Below are 26,380 nucleotides of genomic sequence, written 5' to 3'. Positions count from 1 at the left end.
GAGAGAGAGAGAGAGAGAGAGAGAGAGACCTGTAGAGTAGTGCCTTGACAGCATACAAGACCGATTAAGATGGCGTAAGGCCATAGGACTGAATGGAGATTATGTTGAAAAATACTGTTTTGTAGCCAAAGAATTGGGAAACAGTATGATATAATAAGTTATGAATAAAATGATCCTACTTTGAGAAAAAGACGGTGTTGCATTACTGTTTGAATGACCCTTGTAGGGACAGTCAGTACATCATTTTTGAAAAAGTGGTTTTTGTGTCACAACTGTGCATATTGTTTTTACTTAGATTTTGTAGGAATTTAACCTATTAAAATAATTAATTAACTGCACAGTTCTCATTTTCTTGCAAGGCTGACCATTGAATCCCTTTTTGGTGTAATTGATGTGCGTTTACAGAAGTGTTACAGTGAACTTCATTAATCCTAAGGGGCCCAAAAATCAGAAGGTAGTGTTAAAAAAGTTGTGTTACCTGTGGACTCAAAATTCTATTTTGGAATACAGTTTTTCTACATGTTAACCATTATAGTATGTAGATACAAAGTATGTAGATACATACACTACTGGCCATTAAAATTGCTACACCACGAAGATGACATGCTACAGATGCGAAATTTAACCGACAGGAAGAATATGCTGTGATATGCAAATGATTATCTTTTCAGAGCATTAACACAAGGTTGACGCCAGTGGTGACACCTACAATGTGCTGATATGAGGAAAGTTTCCAACCGATTTCTCATACACAGACAGCAGTTGACCGGCGTTGCCTGGAGAAACATTGTTGTGATGCCTTGTGTAAGGAGGAATAATGATTACCATCACATTTCCGACTTTGGTAAAGGTCGGATTGTAGCCTATCGCAATTGCGGTTTATCGTAGTGCGACATTACTGCTCGCGTTGGTCGAGATCCAATGACTGTTAGCAGAATATGGAATCAGTGGGTTCAGGAGGGTAATACGGAACGCTGTGCTGGATCCTAACAGCCTCGTATCACTAGCAGTCGAGATGACAGGCATCTTATCCGCATGGCTGTAACGGATCATGGAGCCATGTCTCGATCCCTGAGTCAACAGATGGGGACGTTTGCAAGACAACAACAATCTGCATGTACAGTTCGATGACGTTTGCAGCAACATGGACTATCAGACCGGAGACCATGGCTGCGGTTACCCTTGACGCTGCACCGCAGACAGGAGCACCTGCGATGGTGTACTCAACGACGAACCTGGGTGCACGAACGGCAAAATGTCATTTTTTTGAATGAATCCAGGTTCTGTTTACGGCATCATGATGGTAGCATCCGTGTTTGGCGACACTGCGGTAAATGCACATTGGAAGCGTATATTCATCATCGCCATACTGGCGTATCACCCGGCGTGATGATATGGGGTGCCATTTGTTACACGTCTCGGTCACCTCTTGTTAGCATTGACGGCACTTTGAACAGTGGACATTACATTTCAGATGTGTTACGACCCGTGGCTCTAACCTTCATTCGATCCCTGCAAAACCCTACATTTCAGCAGGATAATGCATGACCGCTTGTTGTAGGTCACAATACGCCAGTCACTACTCTTGATGAACTGTGGTATCGTGCTGAAGCTGCGTGGGCAGCTGTACCTGTACAAGCCATCCAAGTTCTGTTTGACTCAATGCCCAGGTGTATCATGGCCGTTATTACGGCCAGAGGTGGTTGTTCTGGGTACTGATTTCTTAGGATCTATGCAACCAAATTGCGTGAAAATGTAGTCACATGTCAGTTCTAGTATAATATATTTGTCCAATGAATACCCGTTTATCATCTGCAATTCTTCTTGGTGTAGCAATTTTAATGGCCAGTAGTGTACATACTACAGCATATTATATGTTATCATAGAAAGACTAGAGCATGTACTGTTCTTTTATCTTGGAAGATTAAAGAGAAGATGCAGAATGTTACAAAGTACATCAGTTGTGTTTATAACATCATTGTACAACAATAACACAGAAAAAGAATGTAAGAAGAGAAAAGGTTTACATTTATTACTGTGATGTAACTTAAAAAGATGTACTTGCAAATTATTTTCTGGTGTAAAATTCCTGTAAATCATGCTGTTGTACAGGAAACAGAATGCCTTATAACTTCATGGCCAGCTGTACTCTTGACTCTCGTATAACTAGGAGTGGTTTTGGATGTTGCAGCAAAATGTTCTAAAGTCCAAGACTTGTGGCACTTTCTGGCAGATAGGCAGAATGATCATATCCTCCTCACTTTCTTCTGAGGACATTTCTTGCACCTCAGACACAACTGTTTGTTCACTAGCTTCCAGCAGCATGGCAGCATTATTGTCTGCATTAACAAACTCCTCAAAACAAACTTCCAAGGTCAGTAATGTCCTGTAGACATTCATTTTCTCATGTGGAGTGGTATTGTTGGCACTGTCTGACTCACCAACATGATTAGCTTCTTTATGTTTCCAGGCCTTACTTTTAAATGAAATAATTTCCACTTTTGGTTATTAAACATTATTGAAATTGTAATTTCGACTTATTGTCATTTTCATGCATTGTGGTATGTTGTAACCCACTCAGTAATACAAAGCTGTGCCATGCTGTGTAATAACAGTTGTATGTGGCATTGTTAATTTATCAGCTGTTCCATATACCATATATGTTATTAAGCTGGTAAAATAATGTTATAAACCCTAAAGTTTAATTTGCATGTTGTAGGTGCAGTAACTGTAAAGCTTTGTCAAGTCATTGCAGATTTTGGCAAAATCAGTTTTTTTTTTTTTTTTTTAAATATCAGGGTTGTTCATTTATGGTAATATACAGTCAAATCGCCAACAAGTTTTCCATTTTCACGTACACCAGAGCCTTTACACCAAACATATATAGATTCATCTTGATCCACCTTTACATTTCCTTGGGTACTCATCACAAAAGGCATTGTAGAATAATAATAGTAAGTACCAATGTCATTACTAAAAACTTCACCGACTTTGAAAGTACGACAAGCAATGATGGCCTTTGAAGAAGTAAAATTTTTAAGCCCCGCATCACGGGAGATGTACAGCTCTCGATTGCACTACGCAATCAAGTTGTGACTCACACTGATATTACCAAAAGCTGGGAAGCAATTCTTGATGTTGTAGTTCTCAGGGGCACCCTGGGATGCTGTGTGTGAAGGCATCCTTGTGCATCTCCAAGTTGCGTCTCGATTGTGTAGCACATGTCAGAACTGTGTGCCTCCCATTGTGTGGGACTGAAGTCAGAAGTTGTGGTTTTGATACGGAGCAAGTCTATAGGAGTGAGACCATTTCTGGTCATGCTGCCAGTCTGAATCGGGTTGCTGCACAGGCATCTGCTTTGAACGACTCACAATATAAGTGGTATTTGGAATAATAATGATAAATGTAGTCACAGTAATTGATGGCTTGCTCTTGCCATTTCTCACTGTAGAAGCATTGAGCTATTGGTGGCATTCAAAGTTTCAGTAACAGTAATGTCATTGCCTACCATGCATTCAATGTTGGTGAAGGTGTGGTAAGTGGATCACAAAAACTTTCACAAGGCTGCATGCAACCCCTCTTACTAACAGCATGGGACAGCTTTACGTGAGAGTCGTGGCATTAGTCATAGCAACTATTTTTTGTCTCAAATATGGTAATGATGTTAAAAAAATTCTGAAATATGCAAATGGAAGGTTAGTTAATATGTACACATAGCCGTAAAGATACAGCACGAGGAAAAAGACGCAAAAAAGGTTTGTCATTGCAAATGTGTTTTACTGTCAATTCAAATTGTACACAATAAATCATTACATACTACACGTATTGCACGTTATTAGGCGTCTCCTCAAGAATCCACAGTAACATGACACGACAGTAAATGGCAGTCTTTTTTCTAGGACAGTGTAGTGTGAAGAGAGACCACAGTGTGAGCTGAGCAGACATTAGGACAGTTGTTACCCGACTCGAACAAGCTCTCGTATAAAGATTGCAGTCCACTGCGGAAGGAATGTGCGAAGGTACCATTAGGAACTTTCGGAAGCAGTAGGAAACGCCGATCTACTGTACCAAGCGGTTGCTCGGTGGGTAGGTGCATTCAGATGTGGCAGAACTGTAATGGTCGACATTCACTAATCCGGGCTGCCTGTCAGTGAGTGTACGGACTGTGCTCATACCCAGATCACCCAACGATAGAAGATGGATGCTGCAGGAATTGTGGCCCCATATTGATATCGAGAAGACCACAATCTACAGGATTTTATGCGACGAGCTGCAATTACGTAAAGTTGCTGCAAAGTGGGTTCCTCGTGCACTAATTGGAGTGGAAAAATGAACTTGCCGTCTACATCTAGCACGCTACGAGGAGGAAGAGGGAGACAGTTTGCCTGTAAGAATTATTGCCGTAGGTGAATTTAGGGTCTGGGCCTATGAGCCAGAATTGAAATGTCAGCCCACAGAACTGCATCATCCAGGTTCACCAGACAGGCAGAAATTCTTTCAAAATCCCTCTCCTGTCAAGTTAATATCATTATAAGCCTATGACATTAGGGGAGTGATTTTGTCCAATTCGTCCCACATAGACAAACTGTTGTTGCACTGTGTTAGTGTCACACTTTCCTGCAACGACACCTACGACGGGCTATTTAGGAGATACGTCCTAAACATCTACGTGCTGCATTAATTCTTCAGGACAATGCGAGAACCCGTACGGCAGCGTGTTTGCGGAATCTGCTCACCTGGTGGGTTTTGGAAGTACTGGAACATCCACCGTATTTGCATATTTGCCATACTTACCACCTCGCATTATGACTTCGTACCAAAATTGAAAGATCAGTAGTGTGGAATACACTTTCAAACATGTGAAGAAATTTCCACAGCAGTGACGCACACGCTCCGACAATTTGCTGAAGCTGAATCAGTGGGTATGTAGCACCTTCCACAGCATCGGAAGTGTGTGACGGATTCATTTGGAGACTATTTCGAGGGACATCTTAAAATGTCACAGGTCCGTGTTTGTGCCCTGTACTATTGTGTACTGTTGCAATCGACAGTAAAACATGTTTGCAACAACAAACTTTTTTTTTAAATTTTGTCGTTGTTTTTCTCTTGCTATATCTTTACGGCAGTGCGTGTTCTTCCACCTTCTTTGCATATGAGCTAACCTTACATTTGCATGTTTCAGAATTTTTTAATGTGTCACCATTTTTGAGACAAAAAAATAGTTGCCATGACTTTTGCAATGACCCTCTTATTATTGAGTGGGTTACAATATCTCGCAATGCTTGAAAATGGCAACATGTCAACATTGCAGTCACAGTAAAGACTGTTTTGACAAGAAAAAAATTTCACAAAGGTTGTGGACCCAAATATCATCAACTTTTACTAAAACAGTTTGGTTTGTGTTGTGATGACAAATATTCTCAGGATACAGCTGTGGCATTTATTGCATCGAGCACACTCTAAGTTGGAGTTTCCATTTCAGTTTCCATCTCCATTTCAGTAAAGCAAATTGCAGCTTTCTCAGTTCACTTGTGATAAGACTTCCTCAAGAGAGCAATAATTCTTTGAGCAAAGGCTTAGAACAACATAGTTTCTTGGACTTACTGATCACACAAGGCTGGTTTTTATCCTGCTGTCTGAATTACTTACAAATACAACAGTTGCACCTTGTTTACTGCGTGCTCCACCATGGCGCTTGTCGTCTTTTATATGAAGTTACAGCTTTGGAAAAGATTGTAAGAAAAAGTCCAGTTTCGTTCATAATGTAAACGACACAAGTTATACATTCCTCTCACGTGGTCAGATTCATTCAACAAGTTGTTTATTTCTTCTTTATCAACTTTGCTTCACCACAAATGACTAATGATGAAACTGAGTTTCTCTTTTGTCGCCTGTACAGCCAACCAGCAGAATGGCGCAAATCGGGGATCTCAGAATTTTTTGCAATCTCATTTGCTTTTGATGAGCTACAGGTCCACTTATTGTACTTACCACTGTGAAGCTGTTTAAATTTGTACATGGAACCCAATGCAGCAGCATTAAGATATTTTTGACAATATTTAAATGTGGATGCTGTAGATTTGGCAAGTCCATACGTTTCTTACTTTTCAACAATTTTGCTTTTCTGCAATACACAACAGTCTAAATCATCTAGGATTTTTAGTTTTATTACTTCCTATTGGTCATCTTCCTTCTTTCTCCTTGCAACTTAAAATTACTTGTGCTAGCTCACTTCTAAAGAATAGAAAAGTATACGTTAGCAAAGAGTTGTGTTTGTTGATTGAAACTTGTTGGTCACACTGTTAGTGTTGCAATTGTTGTCATCCTTGATAACAATTGTCGCGCAATGATACTCATGCACTACTAGAACAACAACAAAAGGAAAACAGAGATGGGTTAAAAATAAATAAATAGTAATGACACAGCAGACTAAAAAACAGTCCTTAATTCGTGGTAACTGAAATACGTATTACCGATAAAACTTCCTATAAGATCTTGTACATCACAGCTGGGATCTAAATTTTGTCCTTGTTAACTGTGCATTTACATTAAATGATGTCATATGAGAGGGTTTATTATAATTTGCAGCTGAGATAATCAAATTGTGGTTGATGGTATAGATTACTTGATACATAATTATCAATTTCAAACCCCAAGAATTTGTAAAATCTTACATTGATAAGTGAGGATGATGCTATTGACTATTTCTAATTCATGGTCACTTATCTGTGCACCATTGTTCTGTATGATGTGCAAAACCCTTTAATGATTGATTGTGCAGAGGTGACCGAAGATGAAGATGTTATGTGTAACTGCCTCTTGCTTCTTGGGATGAATGAGTTCTTTACTGATTCTGGGTTTCTAAATTTCTCAACAGTTATGCATTATGAAGTGTTTACGGCTTAAGTTATGGGTTGTAACTTAGTCAACAATGTCACGAATGGTCTGTCTCCCTGGTGCTCTGTTTGATAACTTTTAACATGATTATTTTCTTATGATCGCCTTCTCATAGTTTCTTGATGCTGTGGAACTGTTGTGCAGTGCCTCTCATTGTAGCGTGTGACATTTTCTTCATCTGTGGCGTGTCGAGGACTGTAAGGATACTCACAATAATGCCAACTAGCTACAAAATTATGTAATCACTTTTAACAAACTCTTTTTCTCTCATGAAACAATTACATTGTCATATATACAGATTGCTATTCAACTATTTTAATGTAGCCAAACTTATGATAAAAGCTCTCAGAATGTTATCACAGAAGTAAGGGATAAATTATAGGACATCGTTCGTTCGTTTCAGAACGTAGCCATTGTCACCAGCACCTTGTATTCTGTGCTTTCCAAGACGCCTCCAAGTCATGACACCAAAGTATAAACAACCCTTCCATCACAGGTCAAGACACTTGATCGCCATCGTGCCTTGTTGATGCTCTGTGCTCATGCTTCTCTTCTCACATTTGTAGATAGATTAAACAAATGCACACATAGTGGGAAGTTCTTTCAGTAATACTTACCTAAATAATGTTTCCCCAGGAACATGTTCCATCGGTTTAATAGGAAGAAGAGAATCATGCAGTTACATAACAATAATATGTTACACTACAGTTACATCTATTTACACTATCATTTAAACCTTTGGTCAACACATAACTACAGAAGTTGCCAATAACAAGCCATCTCCATTAGCACCTTGCCCTTGTCAGAGAGGAATGTAAGCCCCCGACTCTGTGCTCAATATCATCGAGATAATATTTAGGAATGGCCTTAAAAAGCAGATTAGTTTTATGAGAATGGTGAATAATTTATAAAGATAATTTTACAATCAGAATGGCGAATAACTGTAAAGGTAATTTTGCAGACCTATTTTGAGTGCAACAAAATAACGAACAATTATACAGTCTTCTCTGTTCTAATTTATGAAGTTAGGATATGTGTGTCTACATTTTTTCAGCATGAATATGTGATGGATACATCTGAATTTTCAGGTAACTCAAAGCACAAGTCATCAGAACCAGCCACTTCTCGTGCAGTAGAAGATGAATGCATCACACTAAGTGATGATGATGAAACAGATGGAGGTAAGTTAGTGTGTATGTCATCAACATCTCTCTCTCTCTCTCTCTCTCTCTCTCTCTCTCTCTCTCTCTCTCTCACACACACACACACACACACACACACACACACACTGGCAATAGTTATAGTTGTGTAATGACATTTGGTTGAACTGTAGAGTACAAGAGTAAGACTCTTTTTGTCAATATGAAATAATGTCTCTGTATTAACACATTATGAGCAGTTTTAACTGAAAATGAAGATAAATCTTAAGCCATGTTGTGTGGAATGTATGAAATTACAGGAGAAGAATAGGAAAGAGAGTAACCCAGACTCTGAATACATGTTGTTGATGAGCTGATAAAATACATTCCTTCATTTACTTATATAGGAAATAATGAATCAAAGATAAACATAGCAGAGAAGTAGTAAAATTTCCATAGTTAACGTTACTGTTAATAAAGGGAAGATTACTTTCATATTTAAAATTAAAATCAGGCGAGTTTTCTTGAAAGCGTACATTGGATTGGTGCACAAGTTCGTAGCATTTTCCCATAAGTTTAATAAACAGAACAGATACACATAACAGAAACTTTAGTCACCAGTAATATATTCTCCTTCACTATTTACAACAGTGTGCCAATGCCAAGGTAACTTTTTGATACCCCAACGGTTGAAGTCACATGGTTTTCAGGCAAAGAACTCATTGAGCCATGTTTGGAGTGCATTTTCATATGGAAAGGAAGTGCCATGAAGGTTGTTTGATAGAGAGTAGAAAAGGTAAAAATCTGAGGGTGCAAGATCAGGTCAATACGGTTGTGCGGAACAACTTACAATCCTAACTTCTGTGTAGTGTTTTGCGTCAGACTAGCAGAATGCGAGCAGGTGTTATCGTGCTGTCTTCCTGGATGTTATTCGTGGATTGCATCTGGGACACATCTCAGTTGTCGACAGTAAATGTCAGCAGTGATGGTTACACCTCAGGGAAGCAATTTGTAGTATGCCATACCATTGATGTTCAACCAGACTCATTTCATCATCCTTTGTGCATTCTGCGGGTCTTTGCAAGGGGAGTTGCTGCTGCTTTGTTTGGGCTCAACCACGCCTTTATTTTCCTTACGTTAGCAAAAAGACACCATTTCTCATCACCAGTAGTAATGATACGTGATAGGAATGGTTGGTGTTGTTCATGAGTCAATTGATGATGAGCAAGCAGAGATGCACACATGGCTTATTTTTGTGATTATGGATTGGAGCATGTAGTACCCCTACACCCGATTATTGAACCTTCACCATTGCATACAAATGTCGCACAGTGGGCGAGTGATCACAATTCATCACATTTGCCATTTCTCGAGTACACTGATGTGGATCATTGTGGATCAGTGCATTTAAACAATCTTCATCAAGCCTTGTAGGTTTCCTGAACATGGAAGACTCGCTATAGTCGAAATGAACCTCCTCAAAATGAGAGAACCATTTTTGTGCCATACTCTGTCCAATTGGCTCTATACACAGTGCACATGTTTTTGACACCTTTGCTGCTATCAGCCCTCTATTGAACTCGAACAAAAGTGTTAAGATATGTAAATTGATATTGACAGTTCTTTTGCTTACGCCTTTGTGCTATAAGTACTCTGTGGTTATTGTGTGTTCTGGGGTGTGTAGTTGTTGTTATGTGTGTACTGATTAATTAATAAAATGTTGTTTTGGAAAGCTGTCTTGTGTATATTAAAAAATGCTCAATAAAAGGTACAGATGTGAAAGTAAGGTTTTATAAATGTTAAAAGCCAAGTCGTGCATGGAAATCCAGAGCCTGTACGGAAGTTACGCGTGTGCTGATCATTCATATTTTGCTGATTGATCATCGTGCCTGCAGACTGCTGATATTCTTTTCTCTCACTCAAAGTTAAAAATGAGTGGTACAGCCTCAACTGGACTTCCAGTGCTTGAAAAGTTGATCGGGCATGAAAATTACTCAACGTGAAAATTTGCCATGAAGGCTTATTTGATCCATGATGAACTGCAGGATATTGTTGAAAACCCTCCTTCGGAACCGGCGCACTACGATTCTTTAAAGGAGAGGGACAAAAAGACACATTGCTGGATTATACTTTTTGCCGACAAGATGAATTATTCCCATATAAGGGACAAACAGACACCAGCAGAAGACTAGACTGCCTTGGAAAAGGCATTTGAAGACTCAGGTCTCACACATAGAGTGGGCTTGCATAGATCATTAATCACTACCAAATTAGATAAATGCAACTACTGCGATCGAATAATGACGACCCTGTTTAAGTTAAATGAAATGAAGTTTGCCATGAGAGAAGAGTGGATGGGAACTTTGCTCCTGGTTGGATTACCTTACCATTATCAGCCTATGATCATGGCTCTTGAAAGCAGTGGCACATGTATCATGGGAAATTCTATTAAAGTGAAACTGTTACAAGACATCAAACATGAAGACACAAATGGAAATGAAGAACCTGCTCTCTATACAAACAAAAAAGAACCCAACAAAGTGTATTATTAAATACTACAAATGCAATAAACTGAATCATATTGCTAAATATTGTTCTGGCAAGGAAGAAAAGGGAGGAAGCTTGTCAAAAAATAATGACGACGGTTATGTATTTAGGAAACAGGCACAACAAAAGAGAGCTTTTCTTGCTGTTGATGGTAAACAGTCTCATGGAAAGGGTATGTGGTATTTAGATTCCTGTGCCTTGACTCACATTACTAATGATGAAAAAAAAGTTCATAATGTCAAGCCATGTAACAGTTCGGTGAGCAAGGGAAATGATGGCTTAGTAACAGAGACTACTGGAATTGTTGATCTGACCATCTATACTAGTGATAGAACAGTAGAAGTAGAAGCATCTGACATCATTCATACCCCAAACTCAGCTGTAAATTTGCTCTCAGTTAGTAAAATTGCAAGCAGAGGGCATAAAGTGACTTTTAAAAAAGAGAGAGAGAGAGAGAGAGAGAGAGAGAGAGAGAATGGGAAAACAGTCACGTCTTCCATTCAAAAGTTGCAAGAGGTATTCTAAACAGGTCTTAGACTTAGTACATTCTGATTTGTGTGGGCAAATGGAGATAGCGTTTGTTGGTGGAAATCAATATTTCTCACTTTATTGATGATTTTTCAAGATTAAAGTTTATTTATTTCTTGAAGAAAAAATCTAAGTTAACACAGGTATTTAAAAAATTCAAAGCTATGGTGGAAAACAGACAGGTGGAAATATCAAGAAGTTGCGGTCTGACAATGGAAAGGAGTATGTCAGTGATGAACTAAAAGGATTTCTGGCTTCTGAGGGTATCATCCACCAGCTTACAGTATGTTACAGTCTACAGCAAAATGGTGTTGCTGACAGAGCTAATAGAACATTGGTTGAAAAGACTCATACTGTGATGTTCGATGCTAACTTACCAAGGGAGTATTGGGCTTTAGCTATCTCTGCATCTGCATACCTATCAAATCGTTCACCATTCACCACTCTCAGAGATAAGACGCCATATGAACTTTGTAATAGGAGAAAACTCTATTTATCTCATCAGAGAATTTTTGGCTGCAGTGCAATGGTTCACATTCCAAAACCCCATCACAAAAAGTGGGGTAAGAAGTCACAGAAGTTGATGTTTGTAGGCCACTTTCAGGCAACTAAAAGCTATTGATTCATCAATAGGGAGACTGCCCAGATAATTGTCAGCAGGGATTTAAAGTACCTGGAGGATGGGAAATTTCCAAGTTCAAAGACATAGGAACCTAAGACCATAAATGCCTTAGGATTGGAACAAGAAGCAGTTCTTCAGGACATCAGTACTTCACAAATTGAAGAAGTTAAATCAGAAGGAAGTGATAGTGAATCTTTTTGTGGCTTTGACAGTGATTCAATAGATACTGAAGCTCAAGACAGGGGCCATGAGAATCAAAATGTAGCTCAAACGTCAAACAGAGAACAAAATCCAAGACATTACCTGATCATGTTACTATTTGAAATAAGGACTTCCAAGTGAAGATGTTTGATGTCAAAGAAGCTTTGGAAGGGGCAAATAATGAAGAATGGAAAAAAAAGCAATGAAACCAGAATTCTCATCTCTAGTTAGTACATCTGCATCATACTCTGCAAGCTACCTAATGGTGTGTGGCAGAGGGTACTTTCGGTACCACTATTTGATCCCTACAAGCCTGTTCCACTCACGAATAGTGTGTGGGAAGAATGATTGTTGGTAAGCCTCTGTATTGGCTCTACACTTAAAGAAGTAGAGCCACCCAGGGGACAAAAACCCCTCAAGACTAAGCAGGTATTAAAAATAAAACCTTGGACTAGCAGCACACCAGAAACCTCCAGTGATAAAAGGATGTGCTCAAGTTCAAGGTGTTGATTATCAGGAAACGTTTGCACCAGTGGTCAAGCATGCATCCATTAGATATCTCTTGTCTATGGCAGCTCAGGAGAACCGAAAGATTGACCATGTTGACATTACTACTGATTATCTCTATGGAGACCTAAATGAAGAAATTTGTCATTCCACCAGACAATTTTGCAACTTCTGGAGAAGTATGGAGGCCGAAGAAAGCTGTTTAAGGCTGGTAGGACTTGGAATCAAAAAACTGATGATGTATTAAGAAAACTGAAATTGAACAGATCAAACATGATCCATGCCTTATGTCTGGGGTAAATCCAAGATCCAAGCATTGTCATAAAGCCATTTTTAGTGTTTGTGGTAATAATGGAGCCATTCAGTTAGCCAAGAATCTAGTGACAAACTCGAGATCAAAGCATATAGATATAAATTAGCATTTCATAAGAAGGCATGTTGAGTCAGGTGTTCTTATGTTGAACATCTGCCTTCTGAATAAGTGTTAGCCAATGCCTTCACAAAACCAGTTAACAAATCCAGACATGAAACAAGTATAAGAAATTGTGACCTTGTGAAATACGTGAAGGAGTGACTGTACATTTGAACTTCATACTGTCTGTCATTCTCAGTTTAAAGGGACATGTTAAGATATGTAAATCGATATTGACAGAGGTGTTTTTTTTTTTTTTTTTTTTTTTTTTTTTTTTTTTTTTTTTTTTTGCATACTTGGTGGTTATTATGTGTTCTGAGGTGTGTAGTTATTGTTACACATGTACTGATTAATCAATAAAACATTGTTTCGGAAAGCTTTTACATGTAGACATTCCATTTTCTAGTCTCCACAATTCCAAATGACAAAGTGGTAATATGTAAACTCAAATAGCAACAGTGAAATACAAATAAAAGATGACAATTGATAAATAAACTCATAGCAAATGGAATACAAATATACAAAACCAAAACGCTGTGAACTTGATGCACCAAACTAATATTTGTGGTGTGGGCAAAATCTAGCTAAGAAACCTTTATCTTGGAACAAAGGGAGAAAAAACACAGTTCCTTTGAGATGTGATAAAGGCACATCCTGAAAAGAAAATGAATTGGTAAGATCACAAATGACAGTATCCTCAGATGAGCAGATAAGAAGAGAATTGAAGAAGTTGGCAGAAGAAAGTGCTTACCCACAAGAGCATATTTTGAGTTGCTGCATGTTACATGTTTGGAAAAATTCAAAGGTAGAAACATAAATACAATGAGACAATACAAATTAAATAGAACACAGCCCTTTCACACCAGTGATACATATAGGAAAATCTGTTAATGACATGTCATGGATTCGAAAAGACTCAGATTATTTGTTATCTGTTGAAACATGATGAACTTCTCAGTCTAGTAATGAAGGCAATGGAAGAGAACTAGAAAAAGACCATGGTTGTTGATGCACCTGAATCAAATTGCACTGAAGAGCCAAAGAAACTGGTAAACCTATCTAATATTGTGCATGACCCCCATGAGCACAGAGAAGTGCCGCAGCACGACATGGCATGGACTCGACTAATGTCTGAAGCAGTGCTGGAGTGAATTGATACCATGAATCCTGCAAGGCTGTCCATAAATCCGTTAGTATGAGGGAGTGGCGATTTTTTTTCTGAACGGCACGTTGCAAGGCATCCCAGATATGCTCAATAATGTTTATGCCTGGGGAGTTTGGTGGCCAGCGGAAGTGTTTAAACTCAGAAGAGTGTTCCTGGAGCCACTCTGTAGCAATTCTAAATATGTGGGGTCTCACATTGTCCTGCTGGAATTGTGCAAGTCCATCGGAATGCACAATGGACATCAGTGGATACAGGTAATCGGACAGGATGCTTATGTATGTGTCACCTGTCAGAGTCGGATCTAGATGTATCAGAGGTCCCATATCACTTCAACTGCTCACGCCTCACACCATTACAGAGCCTCCACCAGCTTGAACAGTCCCCTGTTGACGTGCAGGGTTCATGGGTTCATGAAATTATCTCCATACCTGTACACGTCCATTCACTCAATACAATTTGAAGTGAAACTCATCTGACCAGGCAACATGTTTCCAATCATCAACAGTCCAATGTCGGTGTTGACGGGCTCAAGCAAGCGGTAAAGCTTTGTGTCAAGCAGTCATCAAAAGTACACAAGTGGGCCTTCAGCTACAAAAGTCCATATTGATGATGTTTTGTTGCATGGTTTGCACACTGACACTTCTTGATGGCTCAGCATTGAAATCTGCAGCAATTTGCGGAAGGGTTGCACTTCTGTCACGTTGAACGATTCTCTTCAGTCATTGTTGGTTTTGTTTTTCCAGGATCTTTTGCCGGCTGCAGTGGTGTCAGAGATTTGAAGTTTTACTGGATTCCTGATATTCACGATACACTCGTGAGATGGTCGTACAGGAAAATCTCCACTTCATCACTACCTCAGAGATGGTGTGTCCCATCGCTCGTAGCCGACAACAACACACGTTCAGATTCACTTAAATTGTGATAACCTACAATAACTGCACCAGACACTTGTGTCTTATGTAGGCGTTGCCAACTGCTGCGCCGTATTCTAACTGTATACATATCTCTGTATTTGAATACGCATGTCTATACCAGTTTCTTTGGCACTTCAGTGTATAAAAGACATTGGATGTAAGACCTACACAGAACTGATAAGCAAGGAGAGTGATGCAGTGGAGATCACTGCCAATCAATAGGTAGAGAGAACACGGAATATAGGGAGGAGCATCATATACAGATAATTATTCACTCATTCAATTTTATATGTTTATGTAGTTATGTTAAAGTGGTCAACAGAAATTAAATGTGAATGTAGGACTAATAACAATGTTGCATGGTTGGATAAATACAATTATCGCTACAAATAAATATTGCATATTGCCTGCACTGCATAGGTGGGGAGGGGGGGGGGGGGGGGGGGGGGGGGCAGGAGGTCACGCGCATATGCTGGTCTCGTGGTATTGCATTGTGACTGTTTCTAGGAGACAAGTCAGTTATTCTGTATGTTTCTTTATTGTGGGACATGCAGCCTGTAATGTCACAGTAGGGCATTACTCAAACAGGGTGTCTACGACCCGGGACAACCGGGAAATCCGGGAAAAACCCGGGAATTTTTTCATCCGGGAGAAAACCGGGAAAAACCCGGGAATTTTTCATTGTTTTAGCTTTCAGTTAAATTTATGTAATTTTGACTGCAGAATTGATTCTCTAGCAAAGAATGTTATTGTATCCTGCTACTGGAGAATGATACTGCAGCAAGAAAATATAAACGAGAGGGAAAAAATAAAACTTTAGTGGCAAAGGAAATGTGCAATTTACAACAACAAAACACCGTGCACGCACAAGCGTCTGCGAATAGCAAAAATATGTCAAAGGCCGTAGAGCGCAGACTAATTCTTCGTAACAATAAACGGCTTGCTATGAGCATGACGTCACAACTGTTCACGTAAGGTTCGTTTCAGAGTTGTAGTGGGGAGGGGGTTCTCCACATGACCCGTGTTTACGTTAACTGATTTCGCTGCTTCTCTTCGTGTACAGCTCCCACATAAAATGAAAACAAAACGGATTTCTGTGGCCGGAAGTTATCAAGTGAATTAAAATACATTCACATAATTACGGAGGGCAAAAATATATTATTAATTTCAGTTTTCTGATTTTATTTTATTTCCAAGTTTGTAGCAGTCAAGCATTAATCGCCTTGCAGAACAGTGAAGTTAATTTTGCAAGTTTGCTAAAGAAATTTGGCTTTATTAATCTTTCCGCTGAGGCAGTCATTTTATTTGAAACGAAGTGTTTCATTCTACAGTATTGCCTAGTTCCAAGCGAAGCTAATTTCAAGTGCACGTTATCATCTTCTGCCATATATGGCATTATGCCATAATAAAGAACCAAAAATGAGATCGCAGAGTACTGGTACTCCAAGAAAATTTACATCCCAAAAACCACACTGACAAGCTTAATTCACACGAACATGCGGGCTTCCTACACCAATACAGTTGCACACGCACAATAATGCCTGTTTTTCTGGCGCTCTCTGGCAACTGGTAAATCGAACCTATTTCTAACAGTCTCCGGATAGTATTGCGAACGGTGGTTAGAAAAGCGTTACTTTCAAAGTAAATTTCTTTTTACGCAAGATGAATTATGTTACGTGTGAGAAAGTGGGATGGATATCTAAATCACAGAGCATTCGAAACTGAACAGTTTGAGGACCAGCCACTTACAAGAATTTCGAGCCGAGACATTTATGTCAGAATTTTAAATTTACTGGCACATTTGTGCGATGTATCTTAAAGTATAACACACGAAAAAAAAAAAAAAAAAAAAACCAATATTACATGTGAAAACTTGGCTTCTGTTGTAGCGTGTTAATCTTACGAGACCAAAATTATATGTGAAAGCTTAGCTTTTCTTGTAGGTATACGGTACTGTGTACATTAATGTAAACCGTTAACTTTTCCTTTTGCGTGTTCGCGCTATGTAACCAGTGATCTTGCTATTGGCTGACTGTAACACGTGTCCTATGCTCTGAATAGCTGCTGTCATCGGCTGGCGAGATCTCGTGGCTTGAGATATGACTCGCTTACAAAAGGACATCGCAACCTCGGTTTCAGCGCTCCGGAAACGAACGCGCTGTGTTTGGTGCAATTCGAATTTATACTTTCGTGATACGAAAATATGCAGCATATATGTTGCTGCAAATCAAAGGTCTTTCCAAAACTTCTCTCTTTTTTTTTTAATTAATAGTCTCTCCAAAACTTCTCTGCCCCGTCTTTTTTTTTCCGGGAAGTTCTGCGCGATTGTATTAAACGTTAATCATTCAAAGGATTGATAAGTTTTACAGTTCCGAGGGAAAATCTACGGAAAACCTACTGTCACTTAGCACAGAAAAAGTGTATTTTCGTCCGGGAAAAAGCATATTTTTTAAACGGGATATCCGGGAGAAATCCGGGAGAAATCCGGGAATAATCTGGGAATTTTTTTTCCTTGTCCCCGTATACACCCTGTCAAAGGCGACATACATCCATCTACATTACCAGGACATCTACTGATGAAGGCAATAAAGCCAAAATAAGTTTATATACTAAAATAAATGTCAAGCAGCATTCTGTCTTCCAATTCTCTGCGTATTTTGTATGCAATGAGAGACATTCTAAATTGTCAGAGGACACCAACTATTAGTTTCTAACAGTATACTGTATTAATTCAGATACTTTCTGTGCAACAACTTAAATTCGAGCTTTTGTTAGTTGAAGTCTCCCATATAATTGCTAAGGAAATCTCTTGAACCATATTTATAAACAAGCTATTACTAACAAAACATCTATATCCATGTCAACCAGGCTGTTGCTGGTTGTTGGCTTCTTACTGAACATTGAACATGACAATGAAAAAAGCGTTTATCAAGATACAAGTTTGAAGACCTACTTAAAACTACATTTTGCATTCCTCTGGCACTGTCAAATTACACTGGTGCCCTAGTTTGTTTTTGAGATAAATCTATGCCAGAGTTTCCATGTAATTAATAAGAGCTTCCATGAAATTAATAATTACCAACTTAAAGCCATGAATTTTTCCTCTGCTGTGAAGTTGTACATTGTCTTCTACAGCTCCTTGAAGTACAAAATCCATCTCTGGAATGGGCAACTAAAATCAAAACTCGGAACATTATACTCCAGAATTTAAAAGCAGCTGCCTGGGATGCATTAAAAGGAACTGCCTGGGATGCCCTTGCAACAGTCCTCAGATCATCAACTTCATCTCTTTCATACTCAGTCGCAGAGTGCTGCTATTCCACCCAACTAAATGTTGCTCACACTACACTAATTGACACTCGGCCCGATCAATGTGCCTCATCACAGAGAGTATTTGTTTCACGAACACACTGGCTACTGGTTGTTAGTAACATTACACCACCATCCATAATAAGACCCCAGTCATTGCTGAATGTGTGGGCAAGAATAAAAAACAACCTAGCATTACCAGTTTCTACAGAAATTTCATTACCAGAGCCCCCATGACAGGTCTAGAAAACTATCATACCACACAGTAATCAGCCTGCAGGACAGGCATTTCAGCATGAAGATGCCTGGAACCGTCAATGGCAAGAGCAGACTGCATTGTTGTGTCACCAACTATGTAAAACCACACGGGAGCAACCAGCAGGTTTTCATATGCCACAACAATACTGATGACTACTGTTTTAGATCGGAACTGACGGGGGCAGATGTGGACCATTGCTGCACCATTGGCGATGGATGTTCTCAGTGTGACTGTGGCAAAGAGCATGTAACATCTGAATGTTACCTCAGAACACTTAGAGGGACAGTGGAAGATCTTCACAATTTGTCTGCAGTATGTTCTTACAAGGGAACCTCCCGATCGCACCCCCCTCAGATTTAGTTATAAGTTGGCACAGTGGATAGGCCTTGAAAAACTGAACACAGATCAATCGAGAAAACAGGAAGAAGTTGTGTGGAACTATGAAAAAAAATAAGCAAAATATACAAACTGAGTAGTCCACGCGCAAGATAGGCAACATCAAGGAAACTGTGAGCTCAGGAGCGCCGTAGCCCCATGGTTAGCATGAGCAGCTGCAGAACGAGAGGTCCTTGGTTCAAGTCTTCCATCGAGTGAAAAGTTTAATTTATTTTATTTAATTTATGATTATCATATCCACAAGAAAACCTAAATCGGGCAAGGTAGAAGAATCTTTTTACCCATTCGCCAAGTGTACAAGTTAGGTGGGTTGACAATATATTCCTATCATGTGACGCACATGGTGTCACCAGTGTCGTATAGAATATATCAGACGTGTATTTCTGTGGAGGAATCGGTTGTCATATGACCTTGCGATCAAATGTTTTCGGTTCCCATTGGAGAGGCACGTCCTTTCGTCTACTAATCGCATGGTTTTGCGGTGCGATCGCAAAACGCAGACACTAAACTTATTACAGTGAACAGAGACGTCAATGAACGAACGGACAGATCATAACTTTGCGAAAATAAAGAAAGTAAACTGTTCACTCGAGGGAAGACTTGAACCAGGGACCTCTTGTTTCGCAGCTGCTCACGCTAACCACGGGACCACGGCGCTCCTGAGCTCACACTTTCCTTGATGTTACCTATCTTGCGCATGGACTACTCCGTTTGTATATTTTGCTTATTTTTTTCATAGTTCCACACAACTTCTTCCTGTTTTCTCGATTGATCTGTGTTCAGTTTTTCAAGGCCTATCCACTGTGCCAACTTATAACTAAATCTGAGGGGGGTGCGATGGGGAGGTTCCCTTGTTAGAGCTACAAACCCGTTCTGAACTTAAGATCGTGTGCTGTGTAGAAATGTATATATCTGTTGTAATGGTTGTCTAGTATTTTCTCCTGTCATCATAAATAAACAAATAAATTTAACTTCGAACATATTAAAAAAAAATGCTGACAACATTTCAGTGAATTTCTAAGTTTGAAATCTGTTAAGTTTATGGCAAGTATGTGCCTGGCTTGAAGTGTACATTATTTTTCTGTGACAGATAGATGATTATTAAATGATGATATAACAGCAACATTTTATCTATAAATCCTTCAAATTACAGTTCGCCTGCCATCCAGTTTCACTCCAGGTGTGAACGTCTCTGATGCTGAAAAGAAGTCAAAATACAAGTCAGTAAGGGAACTCTTTGGTAAAGAAGAGTACTGTTACATTATGGATGCTAAGAATGCTGGAAACATAGGCCGCTATCTAAATGTAGGTATAACTTTTACTGTACATTTAAACAGTTAGTCAGATTGTTTTGTAAAATAAGGTAATACTGGCAGTAGTGAATAGGTATTCTATGAATAATTTATGAAGTTCAGATATTGTGAGAATCACATTTTACAGTGTTACCAACATTTATGCTAGGAATGTAGCTACAAGTCTTTGTTCCTACAGAAGCTAATAGGAAAAGAAGAAAGCAAGAGATTTGTGGAGCTTGAGAGAGATAGCAAAAAGTAGTAATTACATTTCTGGAGCATGTGGTAAGATATAAGTAGTACGCAGGATGAGGCATCAAATACATCCAGAATAAGTAATTAGATGGAGGCGCAGTTTGCACAAAGATATAGTGGATGATATAGCAAATTTTCTGATGTATGCTAATAATTTTTAGTGTTCATAATTGCCAAATTATGATTCCAAACTATTTTTAAAAAATACATATGCTTCCTGTTGCATTGGAAAGAGTATTTGGAGATAATTTCAGTGGCATAACATTTGAAACTGGTCGAGTTAGTAGCAAGTGAACTTGAATACAGTTTATGCATTTACCTGTGCACTTGTAGCCCATTGGTCTGTGCTCTGCTGTGTAAAAATCAGACAACTTGCTTGTGAAGCTGTTGAGACTTTTGTAATTTATATGAGAGTCAAAAAAGTGGATACAATTTTTATTTATGGTAAATGTACCAAACTGTTGTAGCAACAGTGTGGATGTATGCTGAAACGTATCCTGATGATAAATAAAATGTGCATACAAGAAAGGAGACCAACTAATGTTAGAAATGCAAGAAACATTTTAGCAGTGGTAATGCACAATGCCATTTAGCAGTTTCAATGTGTAGGTGGAATCAGCTAAAAGAGTATTTCAGCCTTTCCATTTTTTGATCCATCAACAGCTTGATGCAGTTCTCTGGGTGATGTCAGTAAAAGCTGCAAAATGATTCAGCATGCCTGTGTGCAAGATTTTTGTTTACAGATCATTTACAAATCATGAGCAGATCAATACTCGTAATATGTGCTTTATCTCTCACAGGGATGTGCTTGATAAGAAATAATAAGACACAAGTAAAGAACAACAAGGGTTTATTATGATCACAATAGAGAGATTTAATAACAATGAAAAACTGTTCTCAGTAGAAAAATAATACAACTTCTCAAACACTAACAGGCATGTGCCTAAAACACACAGTAAATAAACGTAGTGGGATGTGAAGACTATGCCATTGATAACCCCTAACGATGGAGGTTGAGTGTTTGGTGTAGTTTTCCAACAGGTACACCTCAGGATATTGCTCGAAAGTCATAGTTCCCACTGTGGTGGTTTGCGACCAGTCTGTGACTGATGGGATGCTAAGATTCGGCCAGAGCTCGAGTGGAGCAAACTGCCAACATGTTAGTTTGCGCCGCCCTATATAGCTAGGGTGTGGAAGAATTATGCCGATACAGTTCCACACATGTCACACTGCGAAGGAAATAGGGCCCTGGCGCGAAGGACAGCTGGTGGCACTTGTCTTGCCATCTGTCAATGTGTTGTAATCAATGCAGTTTGGGGAGGCAACACCTTGTACGTATGCAAATCCATGATGCTTCATTGTCTGAGGGGTTCCCGATCCCTTTAAGCAAATGGCGGGTACATGGCATCATGCACTACTAGTCGGTTGAAAATCCAGCTGGAGGGAAATGGATAACAAATAACTTTGGTCTATCAAAAATCACATAATTGGCTCCAAAGAGCAACGGATATCAACATTTCCTAACAGATACACAGTTGCAGTTGGGAAACCACAGGCAATCCATATGGTACCAACATGATGGATTTCTTATCCATTCTGCAAAGATAATTACAGACATTCTTAACAGATTATTTAGCAATTGTTGGTTCGGTCATTCAGGAAATTGTGAAATTATTATTAAAAATTTGTATAATTATGTAGGGTACTCATCCAACTGCTTTTTATCTGCTGCTGCCACAAGCACTGTGTTCCTTCATGTCCACTGTAACTTGGTTTTTACACCAGGAATGACCAATACAAACATTATGTTTCAGAACCTTTATTCTATATCATGTCATAATTATTATGTTACTTTGACAAAACTCAAAAATACTGACATGCTTGCAACACTGACATACATCTTACTTAAGCAATCACATGTTTCTTGCACAACATCTCATAAGACACTGCTGTCCAATGCCAACATGGCTGCCCCTTTATATACAAATCTCAACAATCCTTGGTATTGTTATAAAGGTGTTTTTAATAAAATTACAATTAAAACTGTTGCCTCAAAATTAATGACATATTTCGACAGTTGCATGGGCTCTTATAGACCATATACATATATCAATGTTCAAGCATTTAACATTTTGGGAGTGCGTAAATACTCATAATATGAAATATTAACATTACTTTTACTATTTTTATATAATGCAAAAGATATATGGTTCGGAAAGTCTTCCTACCATTGTGTATGTTTCCAAGTCTCCCATTGAATGTGGCAAAATAGGTTTTTTATTTATTATTGACAGAACACCTAAAGAACTTCCTATGTTTACATGCCACTTATACCATTTTCACTAATTACATTTTAATTTTCTACTCAATTTTTATTCTCTCAGTTGGTTTTTCGTTTGAATACTGCACACTTTAATTTAGATACTGTTTTAACACAAATCCATCTGTTTTAAAGAAATGACTTTGACCACTATACTCAATGATTTGTTCCAGACCTCCCCTAATTACGTTAATCCTAAATATTCCTACCAATTACAGGACTAATATACTTCAATACAATTACAATGTAGTAAACAGTTTCATTGTAACAATTTTACAAGTTTACCTATATCACTACCTTTTGTTTACATCAGTGATTCCTGTTTATTTCAAATAGTTTTCGAAAAATATGTGTTTTAAATGGGTTTCAATGGACTCTTACGTCTCAACAATCCCCAAAAGGATTTGTGCAACTAAAAGTTGAACAAAACTTTTTCTGATAGATCCACGTAACAGTAATCATTTTACAATCAGTTGGATGGATTAGCACTTTACGTATGATATAGGATCAGATTTCTGCTTAATCTCCAAAATGAAGTGCACACATACATCACAGTGAACTTTAAACTATGTTTTCAGTTAAATATCTAAGATTATCATAAATTATTTTGTATCAGTTTCAACTGGATCAGACAAAATATTGATTAATAGCACAAAGAAAGAACAAGTTAATTCACAAGATTGTCTGTAGCTTTTATTTCAGCATGAATTTATAGGTAAATCTATTTCAGTCAGAAAAAATATCTAATGGAGGTTAGCTGAATTGGTCTTGTTTCTGAATAATTATGTCACTCATTAGAGCCTCCAGGTTCTCCTGAGCGCAATGGAGAGACTGGTGTATATAACTCTTTCTTAGTACTGTCGATGCAGTGTGGAACAAGCGTTAGTATCGGATACTACAATACTCAAAATCCATATTAAATTGTACTTGGAAACCTCCTATTGTAGACATGTGCACCAAGTTCTTCTTAGTAATGCACAGCATTAGGCCATAATATACCAAAGTGTTCCGTCTCCTCCATGTGTAATGAGGAGCACCGAACTGAAGCTCAATGTGGTTCTCTGCTCATTGGAAGTTCTTTGTTGCAAAACCTGGAATGTGGTTCATATTCCACTCTTTATGACCATCATATTTCATGTAATTAATTGCTTTGAACAGAGTTAGTCAATTCAGCAAAATTCCAGCTGATCATATTTAAACATTTCCTGTCTTACTTCTCATTTTGCAGTTTTAACTTGTTCTTTGCTAACATATCACTAAAAATATATTCTTATTAACTACATGAAGAGACCTTTGGAGAAAAGAGAACCACTTGTATGAATCTCAAGAGCTCTGATGGAAACCCAGTTCTAAGCAAAGAAGGGAAAGCAGAAAGGTGGAAGGAGCATATAGAGGGTCTATACAAGGGCGATGTACTTGAGGACAATATTATGGAAATGGAAGAGGATGTAGATGAAGATGAAATGGGAGATACAATACTGCGTGAACAGTTTGACAGAGCAGTGAAAGACCTGAGTTGAAACAAGGCCCCGGGAGTAGACAACATTCCATTAGAACTACTGAGCCAGTCCTGACAAAACTCTACCATCTGGTGAGCAAGATGTACGAGGCAGGCGAAATACCCTCGGACTTCAAGAAGAATATAATAATTCCAATCCCAAAGAAAGCAGGTGCTGACAGACGTGAAAATTACCAAACTATCAGTTTAATAAGTCACAGCTGCAAAATACTAACGAGAATTCTTTACAGACGAATGGAAAAAGTAGTAGAAGCCGACCTCGGGGAAGATCAGTTTGCATTCCGTAGAAATATTGGAACACGTGAGGCAATACTGACCTTACGACTTATCTTAGAAGAAAGATTAAGGAAAGGCAAACCTATGTTTCTAGCATTTGTAGACTTAGAGAAAGCTTTTGACAATGTTGATTGGAATACTCTCTTTCAAATTCTAAAGGTGGCAGGGTAAAATATAGGGAGCGAAAGGCTATTTACAATTTGTACAGAAACCAGATGGCAGTTATAAGAGTCGAGGGGCATGAAAGGGAAGCAGTGGTTGGGAAGGGAGTGAGACAGGGTTGTAGCCTCTCCCCGATGTTATTCAATCTGTATATTGAGCAAGCAGTAAAGGAAACAAAAGAAAAATTCAGAGTAGGTATTAAAATCCATGGAGAAGAAATAAAAACTTTGAGGTTCGCCGATGACATTGTAATTCTATCAGATACAGCAAAGGACTTGGAAGAACAGTTGAATGGAATGGACAGTGTCTTGAAAGGAGAGTATAAGATGAACATCAACAAAAGCAAAACGAGGATAATGGAATGTAGTCGAATGAAGTCGGGTGATGCTGAGGGAATTAGATTAGGAAATGACACACCTAAAGTAGTAAAGGAGTTTTGCTATTTGGGGAGCAAAATAACTGATGATGGCCGAAGTAGAGAGGATATAAAATGTAGACTGGCAGTGGCAAGGAAAGCGTTTCTGAAGAAGAGAAATTTGTTGACATCGAGTATAGATTTAAGTGTTAGGAAGTCGTTTCTGAAAGTATTTGTATGGAGTGTAGCCATGTATGGAAGTGAAACATGGACGATACATAGTTTAGACAAGAAGAGAATAGAAGCTTTCGAAATGTGGTGCTACAGAAGAAAGCTGAAGATTAGATGGGTAGACCACATAACTAATGATGAAGAATTGAATAGAATTGGGGAGAAGAGGAGTATGTGGCACAACTTGACAAAAAGAAGGGACCGGTTAGTAGGACTTGTTCTGAGGCATCAAGGGATCACAAATTTAGCATTGGAGGGCAGCATGGAGGGTAAAAATCGTAGAGAGAGACAAAGAGATGAATACACTAAGCAGATTCAGAAAGATGTGGATTGCAGTAAGTACTGGGAGATGAAGAAGTTTGCACAGGATAGGGTAGCATGGAGAGCTGCATCAAACCAGTCTTAGGACTGAAGACGACAACAACAACAACAACAACAACAACAACAACATGAAGTAAAATTGTAACTTTGGATTTCAAATTATATAATTAGTACAAAATTCTCAAGTGCTATTTCACTAGTCTCAGCACTTTACACTAATGTTCACATACATTACTGAATAATCACACCTCCACGCATTGCCATCTGGGGCTGACTAAAAGACAATTCTCCATAGAGTCTACTTGGACTACATGTATAAATATTGATTACGTCACAGCACACAGACTGTTTCAAGATTTTTGGTTCATCAAATACATTTTTATGACATGTTACCACACTTTACAATATAAGAAATTTCTTGAAATTTGTTTCTTCACCAATTTGGGTTCCAACACACAACAAATTGAAACATAAGTGAGTAATATATCAATTATATATAGATTATCTATACATGTGATATCTTTGAAACTATTGTTTTACATCTAATTATAATACATGTTTATATCATCCTTATCAAAAACCACCAGTACATCAAGTTGAAAACCGTATACTTGCTCTCAAATGAGCAAAAGTCTGTCATCAATTATATCAAAGATTTTGTATACATGTGACATCTTTAGAACTCAGTACATTTAATAATGCAGAAATGCTGGCTTGTTTCTTGGATCCTCCTATACAATAGGCTTTAGTCAT

The 26,380-nt window shown here is 38.5% G+C and overlaps 1 protein-coding gene across 2 annotated transcripts in view; it reads left to right on the top strand.

Moving 5' to 3' along the window:
- Positions 1–26,380, top strand: part of LOC126100243 (histone-lysine N-methyltransferase eggless-like) — a 351,861-nt gene that overhangs the window by 310,230 nt on the left and 15,251 nt on the right. For both annotated transcript variants that reach the window (XM_049910825.1, XM_049910824.1), the window contains 2 exons: positions 7,986–8,078; positions 20,050–20,201. In XM_049910825.1, the coding sequence (XP_049766782.1) occupies positions 7,986–8,078; positions 20,050–20,201 (245 nt within the window). The remainder of the gene's footprint in view (positions 1–7,985; positions 8,079–20,049; positions 20,202–26,380) is intronic.

This window comes from Schistocerca cancellata, chromosome 9 (assembly GCF_023864275.1).
Source record: "Schistocerca cancellata isolate TAMUIC-IGC-003103 chromosome 9, iqSchCanc2.1, whole genome shotgun sequence".
In the NCBI taxonomy this organism is placed as follows: Eukaryota; Metazoa; Arthropoda; class Insecta; order Orthoptera; family Acrididae; genus Schistocerca; species Schistocerca cancellata.
Note: the sequence above shows the minus strand (reverse complement) of the source record. Positions and strands in the feature narration are given on the sequence as shown.